General features: G+C 36.3%; 1 protein-coding gene across 2 annotated transcripts; it reads right to left on the bottom strand.

Annotated features, from left to right (window-relative positions):
- Positions 1 to 2207: 2207 nt before the first annotated feature.
- On the bottom strand, positions 2208 to 8429 carry LOC147858140 (serine/arginine-rich splicing factor SR30-like). 2 transcript variants are annotated; one of them, XM_087327977.1, is made up of 15 exons: positions 8304 to 8429; positions 6454 to 6520; positions 5775 to 6286; positions 5605 to 5670; positions 5452 to 5526; positions 4524 to 4635; positions 4379 to 4425; positions 4239 to 4299; positions 4073 to 4122; positions 3694 to 3750; positions 3453 to 3616; positions 2917 to 2985; positions 2768 to 2825; positions 2608 to 2676; positions 2208 to 2516 (listed from the first exon to the last, which is right to left on the bottom strand). In XM_087327977.1, the coding sequence occupies exons 3-15, from the start codon at positions 5859 to 5861 to the stop codon at positions 2487 to 2489; spliced, it is 945 nt and encodes a 314-aa protein (XP_087184103.1). In that variant the 5' UTR covers positions 5862 to 6286; positions 6454 to 6520; positions 8304 to 8429; the 3' UTR covers positions 2208 to 2486. The 2 variants fall into 2 exon arrangements, with proteins under 2 accessions (XP_087184103.1, XP_087184104.1); XM_087327978.1 differs by having other exon boundaries at positions 2768 to 2822.
- Between the last annotated feature and the right edge of the window lie 1687 nt (positions 8430 to 10116).

Raw genomic sequence — 10116 nt, 5'->3', positions numbered from 1 at the left:
TTTTTTATTTTTTTCCAAAAACAAAACTCCTTCCATTAGTTATAAAATTTTACAAATGAGACAATTATGTACAAATCCCCACATGGATTGATATGGAGAAACATTAGTTTGAATCGTGTCATTATTTGTCTAGACGAGGCATATCACCCACAACACTCTTAAGACTCGCAACAAATCTAGTAAAAGATTTCCATTGAAAATTTGATAGATCTACACTTTTCATATATGTCTATTTCTATGGATCAATAAAGTTGAAGGCATTTGTAGAAGAGAACATGCATGTCATATTTCCCACATTTGAGTGCTCAAATAAGTTTTTACAATGGATATACAAGTTCACAAGATTTTATTTATATCAAATGTCAATATGTTCCGAGTTTAGATTTTTGAAAAAATCACCACATACATTTACTTCTATTGGGAGGCTGGAGCCAAGAAATTGTAAATTAACTTACCACATCTTCCCTTTATTTTAAGAAGGCTTTTTATCCATATAGATACTATCAATTGTTTTCATTATCTTCAATTGTGACTGAAGTTTTAAAGTACTTTTGATCATCATGGCATTCCTTATCACCAAACCATTTTTTTCCTTGACTTACATTTATTAGTATTATTACAAGGCATAAGTGCTAACCGAAAAGCAATGTTGTGTTCATGAGAAAATGATTTTCTTGAAAGCTTCCCATTTGTATCCCATTAGTATTGATTCAATTTCAAACTTTATCTTTTGTAATGTATACATCGCCATCTTTGCATAAATATAAGTCTTACACGATGGTTATTCAATTACTCAAATCCTTCCACATATTTTTGGTCACTGTACAAAGTCGTGAACCAATTATGCAATATTATTATCGAAGTAAAATTTGATGTACGCAACCCAAAGATACCCACTTAAAATATAACAAATAACTCACACTATTTTTGTTATTATTCTCTATGTTAAATCATTGGTGTTTTACACCATTTGCGCAAAAACATTATTGCACATTTGTAGAAGTACCATATTGTGAATATCCTCATGGTTGAGAGGTGTGGCATGAAAGATTATTGAGAGGTGCAAAAGATTCTCTAATCCTACAAAATTAATCATAGATAAGGACAGGAACAAGATTTTGTTGTATGAAGAATACCAAGAAATGCGGTAAAAAGATTTAATTGAAAACCAAGAAGAACTGCACATTTACCTCATAGTTATAATAGCAAATGTCAATTTGGTGTGCAGGGCACGGAAAATCCATTGGTGTAACAAATTAAAGAAAGATAACATAGACTGTCGATGTTTTGCATTGAGCATGGATGGCTCAATAGAGCTGAAAATTTGTAGTCTTTCTCCTCTTTCAAAATATTGTCTTTAAAATTAAAGTATGACTCGGAGAAACAAGAAGTGAATCAAGTGTATCGAAACAAGAAGTGAATCAATCCTGAAATATCTACACACATGTCTGCTCTTAACATGCATATGCATAGATATACCTCTTCATGATGGGTGATATTCTCTATCGTTGGCAAAGACCATTCAATACTCTATAAAGCTAAAAGTTACCTCTTGGCCCTTAGACTTTTGTGACTGACATGTATAGATAGTATCCTAGCATCACTTAGATGATGCATTTTCCTATTTCGATGCTTGGGATTAGGGGGGTGTAAGGCCATATAAAGTCCCCGAACAGCAATGGCTCTCCTTGGAAACACACGATGGTATGTTCTTATGGTATTCAAAATCTTCTTATAAGCAACACCATCTCCAATTCATTTTCATATTTATACCATCCAACCTTTTTCCAAGAATTGAAATGCAATGGAAATATAATGGGTGATTGCATAAAAGAATATACATAATTAAATTTCTTCAAAAGAAATATACCCGAAACAGAGAGAAGTCCAATAGAAAACACCTTTTAAATTCCAACATTAGATGTTCTGGTCAAATTAGGAAATACCACCCATCTACATATGTGCTTGTACTTAACTCTTAAGGGACTTGGTCACAAATTTAATTAGCAATGGGGAAAAACAATCTCGCATCAAGAAAGTTTAAACTCATGACTCATCTATGTTTCTAATCACATGATTATATACCATTCACATAAACTCAAATGTTAAAAAGCTTCAAAATGTTCCAAACTAATATATTGGATAGAATGTAACACATGCAATTTACATAAATTCATGAAAGCAAGCAAAGTCTGCTATACCATGGGTTTTCAGACATAACAAAAATATTAAAACTAAAGCAAGTTACATTGTTCTCAGCATACAATTTGCAAATAGCAAAAGAACAGTTACAGATAGATGCCTCAAGAGGCAAGCTTGTCCACAAGAAATGTGCAATCATAAGTGTCAAAACAGTTAGAATTCCCAAAAAACTACTAGACTGCCAATACGGAGAGAAACCTAAATAGATGCCAGCCGGACCACATAAATGTGGCCATTAAAGTGAAGCATCTGGAGATGCTGACAATAGACAGAAACATGAGGTTTTATGCTGTTGACGGTTTTTGCAATTGTGTCTAACCTTCCTGAAAAGGATATTCTTACACTTAGCAAAATAGAATGGCAATCGGCAATTCAACATATTAACAAACAGAAATAATAATATACCGCAGAGACTGATCGACTTCTCTTATTTCGTATTGGGCTTTTACTTATGCTCCGGTCTGGTTTTCGAGGCTGCTTGAATAAGATGACGGAGTACATTAGGTTGTCAAGGTCATATGAATTTAAAGTTTACATCATACTTACCGAACTAGATCATACTTACCGAACTAGAAGGGGACCTTGATTTAACCCGGGTAGGACTAGGACTCTGGCTTTGTCTACTGCAGCAAATAGCATTCCACAGTCATAACATATACAGACAAAGTTTGCCAAACCCTGAATCGGAATAATCGGTATGCTAGCAAAACAAACCGTGAAGGAGTTCTGGATTTTGAACGTGACCTTGACCTGGATCTTGATCTACTTCTGGGAGCCTTACGGCTTTACAAAGAAAACAAGAAAACAAGAGGTTCAGCACAACAGTGTGTAAAGTACTCAATCATAATATCAGGTGAAATACACTGGAGTACCATAACTTGTTTGGTATTTACCAGACTACCCAGGTATTCCCAGAATTACCAAAATGTCCTTCAAATTATTTCTACAAAGTGTATTCTAGTCATTTTTGGAAACTTAAGGATCTTCTGGTAAATATAAAAACAGTTGGGTATGTTGTGTTCACTGTTCTCCATAAACATAATTCTAATACATCATCTGAACTTACCCAAAGCTTACATGCATGTAGTGTCTTAAAGGTTCTCAAAGACTAGCAATCATACACAACAATTGAGAAGATTTGAAAAAAAACTCTGGAATACCCAGGAAATGAAGAAAACTTAGGGTATTCCATAGTTTTTCCAAATCATTTATAACAAAAGGAAAATAAAAATAAAAATGAACATTCTCACCTGCGGGGACTTCTATCATAGCTAGCACTGCGGCTGCGGCTGCGGCTAGCACTGCGGCTCAAGCTCCGGCTACGGCTCCTTGTGGGGCTTCGACTCCTATGACCACGGCTACGGCTACGACTACGGCTTCGACTTCTCTTTCCCTTACTTCTATCTTCTTTTACCTGCAGCCAAGGTTGTTAAGACTGGTTTCTTCAAGATAATCAAATAAAATAAAGTTTGGTGGATTCCTCAGACTTACCCTTATATATCCTTTGGCAAAAGGATTCCTAAACTCTGAGTCATCCAATTTCCGTATCTGCATAGACATATATCCAATCGATTTACTGCTCATGGACTCAAATTGAACAGACCCATACAACCATAGTTAAGAGTATAAGCCATAATCTCTATGCAGATCATTAATATGCTCAGTATTTAGAAACAAACGAATTTCCTTCTCTCTTTAAGCATAGGCAAGATATGCATAGCATTAATATGTTCAGCCACTTAGAACATCAGGACCGCCATAACATGACGAACCAAAATCAAGGAGTTCACGCTTTGTTGCCCTCAGATTTTGACAAACACAGAACTATATAAATATAACAATGTACTTCTCAAGTTTGAGTTATCCATACCGCATGTTTCATATCATCATAATTCGTATAATCTACTATGCCCACAAGTCCTAAAATAAGACACAATGTTAGCCATGCACAGAATAAATCAATTGCAGATTTGTAAAAAACCAAACAGAAAGTTTTAAAGACCATAATACAAATAAAGTCAGATACAAATGCTCACCTCGTCCATCCCGAAAAACCTGAGCAAAACAAACCTCGCCACCAGCCCGGCGCATATGATCCTACACAGCCACAATAACAATGCAATAAAGCAAGGAAGTGACAAGAAGTACAGACAAAACAAAAAAATATCCATTAAACCTTGAGATCCTGCCAAGAAGCTGATGGTGGCAACCCAGTTACAACAACTACATTTAAATAATCATACGTCAGATAAGTTTTAGATCAAAGGGAAATAAAGTGCAATACAATAACATAACAATAAGCTTGCGCATGAATTGCTTACCCCGAAAATCTGACCGTCTTGACACGCCACCCACTCTTCCACCTGTATAACTATGGTTACTGTTCCGATCAGAAGAAGAAGATGGGCCTCGACCTCCATGCGCCAATTCAACCTACATGTAAAGAAAATTAAATCATGCGAGTCACTGTGATTCACAACAATACACTACAATGTGCAGACAAAAATAAAATTTTGCAAAAGCAGAATACTGGGCTTATGAATTTAGAGAGAAATAAAGATAGATAAACATCTACAAGAGGCAAACGTTTGCCTAAGAGACAGACAAATAATGATTACGAATATAAGTATCTTCACATTATCCAAACTGGAAAAATAAAAGCTTTAGCTTTCCTGAAGATACATAATAATGATATTAATGCATTAGGTGAAATTACAACTCATAACGATTCTTGAAAGACAGAAAGAGAGAGAGAGAGAGAGAGAGAGAACCAAGAACTAAATGCAACAAAACAATTATAATGTGTTCATGGAATTAGCCTGCCTTACAGCTACATTGTCCAACAGTCACATTCAGATTCCCTAATTTTACCATACATGATATAATGAGTGACCCATTAAAAACATTGGGGTCCTATGGAATATACAAGATAAAAACTATATGAAGACCCTCAAATGGCAAAGACACCCTTTTCTGCACAAAAAGAAGTGGATAAAAAGATAACTTTGGTTTAATCACTTTTCTGAAAAGTTATTATTAGACATTAATTATAACTATGAAGCTTATAAATACGATGCAAAAATGTTCATCACATCATTATATACCAAATATTTGAGCAACAGATGTAAAGACAGACACTCATGAAAGTAACTACAAAGATCCTCAAATTGGAGATACACCTTTACCAGCATAAATTCACAATTCCTTCAAAATACCGATAGCATCAAGCTTCCCATTTCTACAACATACCCTTATGTGATGTCCGTCAAAGCTATATCCATCACGACCTCTTATTGCATCTTCTGCATCTTGCTCATCTTCAAACTACAGAAATTCAACGATCATGAGTCAACTCTCAGACATGTGTTATAACTCACCAAAAATCAAGTTTTGATACTTCACCTCAACAAAGCAATAGCCCGGAGGACGAGGTGGCTGCTTCATATCAATATCAACAATAGGTCCATACTGCAAAGCCACATTAGGAAGCAAAAGAATTAGCCCAACTTTTAGCCTTCAGAAGACAATCAGTGGAGGATGTGAAATCATTGCTGCATAATATCTACACTAACCTTGTGAAAGAGGTCCTCAACCTCTTCTTCACGGATATCCCCAGGAAGATTTCCCACATAAATTGTCCGACTTGACCGATGGCTCATAGCTGCACTTCACGTGCTGAATTTCGACCTTAGTCACCACACTGCACTTGTAAAATTGAACTATCATTACAATAGTATAGATTCATTATCATACCCTCTTCCAAGACTAACAATAGCCAGTCAATCAACCACAGATAAAAGAGTACAGAGGTGGTCTTGAATTCATATTTGGGCTAGAGATTGGATGCTATGAGTCAAACCAAGAGGATTTTATTTGAATTGAGTGGAGCTTCCATGCTTTCTTCTCTGCCATTAGATGCAACTTATCAAACTTAACCCATTTATCTCCCTCCATCCATCTCCTAAACATGGTTCCAAAGTCCACACATAATACTCATAAATTGCACACGAACACGCTTTCTCCCCTCATTCCCAACTACCATACTACTGCATGTGAAGAGCTCCTCTGTCCAAGCTCCATTCATCTATCCATAAACAATAATCTTATGGTCATGCCATTTACAATTATGATGCAAGCCAAACTAGCTATCAAAATGCATTAATATCATGAGTTCATATTAACTTCATTCTGATAAATGTTTCTTTAAATCCAACTTATGATGGAAAAAAGGGGACAAGGTACAAAATTGACCAGTTTTGCTCCTAGATATGACCATACTATTGCATGTGAAGAGCTCCTCTGTCCAAGCTCCATTAATCTATCCATCAACAATAATGTTATGATAATTCACTTACAATCATGGTCCAAGCTAAACTAACAACAAGCATAAAGAAGCTTCAATATCAAAATGACTTTATAAATCCAACTAAATCGGAGAAAAAATAGGCAACTGACATCAGAGGAGCTCCTCCATCCGGGTTCCATTCATATATATACCCATCATCAATAATGTTACGGCCAGTCATGTCACTTACAATCATGGTGTCATCCCTCTACATATCAAAATGCAATAATACCATAAATGCATATTAGTTTGATCGGAAAAATGTCTCTTTAAAACCACCTGGAATTAGAATTAGGATTTTTTATCATCCATAAAAAGGCCAATTTTGACCTATGGGACCAGAGTATACATGTGTTCCTGATATGCGTCTCCTTCCTAAAAAGGGGTATTCATACATTGAAGCACAACGTCTCTATGCGTGAATAAGGCATACACATATGAGCTCAAACTTCTAGGTGGTGTCTTAAGTATGGCACTTAAGTTATCACTCCCTCTTAATATGTCATCATATCTTGAACGAATTGCACTATATGCCGAGCATGTGAAGAGCAAGTGACATTCATCCTCTACCATGCCTTCATTGCATACTTTACATGCGCTTAAATTCGTTACAATTTGATACTGTGACACAACTTCATACCTAACTTGTGAGATCAATAAAGAGGAAGAAGGAGGAGACATCACAAGAGCTCCTGTTTAAATTTACTCATTGTCAACAATGTCATTGACACATTACTTCCGGTTATGATGCAAGAGAAATAGCTATCAAATACATTCTTGGAAAAAGTTCAAGAGGGAGGGAAAAGTAAGTGCTCTACTGACCTATACATCATCAATGAAGTGACGGTCATGTCACTAACAATCATGGTGTAAATTTATAGATACGATTAGATAATATTTCCAAATTAAAGAGGAAAAAGGGACCATGTTGAATTGTACATAAAGTGTTCATCTGTGAAAGCTTCAATCAGCTATCCATCAACAATAATATTATGTTCATCTCACTTACTATGTAGAATACCATGAGTCAGTGTTCACAAAAATAGATGCTCCTGTTTAGTCAATGGTTAAAATGACTCATAAATGGAGCAAAATCGTATAGAAAAGAATTATCACAAAGAGAAAGAAAATAATTTTAGCAAAGAGTCAAAAAACGTCATTTATGATCATTGTGGAAGGGAAAAAATTCAAGATTGTGGAGGTTTTCTCTTAGAGGATTTCAGTAAGGTCGTAGCTTTTTCTCAGATCCATGAGTTCAGAATCCAAAACAGAACAGTAAAATTAAGATGTGACCACAACATAATTTTCAACAGTTGTTGAGAGGCAATTTCTTTTAAAACTTTCGTAGAACCTTATTTAGGTTGCAGGATCCTTATTCAAACCCTCAAGCCTAGGTTTTAGGAGTGACCGCAAATTTTAACAATGTAAAATTGCACTAAGCTCGGGTTTTTCTTACAGACACTGCATTATTGCATCAGCGTCCTTTCGAAATGAAGAGTACGGAAATCAAGAAGTCTCTCTCGTGAAACCACAGAAGCGAAAGGCCAACTACGAGGTTAAGATCCATGTGTAGTTGCACAGATCTACGTGAAGGAAGGAAGCAAAACACTGAATTGACAACACATTCCATAAGAGCCGCTCAAACAAAACAGGGAAAAAAAAAAAAGAATACTCGATGACAAGACGCGATTTTCTCCGGAGCAAGCGAAGGCTTGTCAAACAGACAAATGAGATGGATTTTTATCAAGGAGAGAACCTGTGTATAGCTTGGATCGGTCGATCGATCTTATCGCACGCAAGCGTTGCCTGCCCTACCACCACGTCCTCGTCCTTCTGCTTACACTCTCTGCGTGTTCAAGAACATCGGGCACATTAGGGTTTCTCCGTCTCGCAAAGTTATGAGCTGTTCAAAATACAGTGCCCAATTGTGTGTGTGTGGTCTGGTAAAATGTAAAGCTTTTTTGAATGTTCTTCATTTCATACCCTCGTAAACGAAACGAAGACACATTGCGGTAAAATGAAAAGCTTTTTTGAATGTTCTCGATATCCTCATATAAACGAAATGAAGACATTTTGCAGTCACCTCGGACGTTCATGATAACCTCGCATCATAAGTCTGTGTGTGTGTGTGTGTGTGTGTGTGTGTGTGTGTGTGTGTGTGTGTAAATGAAAAGCTTTTTTGAATGTTCTCGATATCCTCATATAAACGAAATGAAGACATTTTGCGGTCACCTCCGACGTTCATGATAACCTCGCATCATAAGTCTGTGTGTGTGTGTGTGTGTGTGTGTGTGTAAATGAAAAGCTTTTTTGAATGTTCTCGATATCCTCATATAAACGAAATGAAGACATTTTGCGGTCACCTCCGACGTTCATGATAACCTCGCATCATAAGTCTGTGTGTGTGTGTGTGTGTGTGTGTGTGTGTGCGCGCGCGCGCGCATGTGTTTTGTCTGCATTGCCTCGATCGATAATTAGACACACCCCCGACACACGCAATCCACAGATTACTTCCATTCAAAGAAGAAGTTTGAAATTCCTAGTAACGGTATGCACACATTATGTGGTGTTTGACATGTGTGGACAATGGCAACATGTCTAGTGCCCGCTAGGATGACTTTCCATAGAATTTACACTTCACTTCTACGACATGTTGAACAATGCCCTCTCGAATGGAGCATGTCACCCTTGTGGATCAAAGGTTTACTTAAACTTATGTGTATCTCCTTGTGGATTGGTTGAATCCAATTCATGAGCCAATCTATTGGAAAACCTTATTAAATGCTTGATCCATGGTGCGTTTCATCTATTGGTGGTATGCGACTTGCCGATTTCAAGAGTTCATTGATCATTACAATTGAATGTACCACATTGCCATTGGACATCTACTTTTCTCCTTTGTTAACATTTTCTCACATTTATTGTTTTGTGTTTCAAACCTTGATATTGCATATGTTATCCCATAATGTATGTATATCCCTAAACCCATATTGTTACATCACTTTGTCTATGAATTTTTTTCTCAATTTTGTTTTCTTTGTTAATTTGTGTCCACATTGTCTTTGCTTGGAGTTTAAACATTCATGCTTTTATTTCTTCCTTTCTTTCAGATGTTAAAATTGTATCTCATTCTCCCTTACTAGGCATTGATATTGGTGCAATGCTCAATCTTAGAGAGAGAGAGAGAGAGAGAGAGTGCGTGATTTGATGGTCCAGCCCAAAGAGAGAGAAAATGTATATTAACCTCCACCATGGGTGGAACAACGATGATTGATTCTTGGTTCATCACACTAGAAGGATAACGTGTACTAGTGGTTGAAATAGTCTATATTATAAATATGTAAAAAGGAAAAACTCTAGGTTCTTAAGGATCCATGAAAATGATTTTACTACTAAAGTGTCTTTGCAGTTGATAATGATAATGAGACAAGTTAACAAACATGAAGTGGATAAATATTATGTCATGATGAAGGTCATGGTTTACAATCATCGGCTTTTATTGTGCAAGTGAGCATTTCGATAGGATGTTATACAACTATTCAAATGCATTATCACGTCTCTTCAATGCG

Source organism: Azolla caroliniana, unplaced genomic scaffold, assembly GCF_043228905.1.
Source record: "Azolla caroliniana isolate FFs.n. ecotype wild unplaced genomic scaffold, voAzoCaro1.0.p SCAF_11, whole genome shotgun sequence".
Lineage (NCBI taxonomy): Eukaryota > Viridiplantae > Streptophyta > Polypodiopsida > Salviniales > Salviniaceae > Azolla > Azolla caroliniana.
This window is presented reverse-complemented; position numbering and strand designations above follow the sequence as displayed.

Bases quoted from the DNA above. Each gene is read 5' to 3' on its own strand.
- LOC147858140 (XM_087327977.1), bottom strand. From the start codon at position 5,861: ATGAGCCATCGGTCAAGTCGGACAATTTATGTGGGAAATCTTCCTGGG. The intron at 5,671-5,774 runs GTTAGTGTAGAT...GTGGCTTTGCAG, and splicing joins TTGAGGACCTCTTTCACAAG to TATGGACCTATTGTTGATAT. The intron at 3,751-4,072 runs GTATGGATAACT...ATGTCTATGCAG, and splicing joins ATGATGATATGAAACATGCG to ATACGGAAATTGGATGACTC.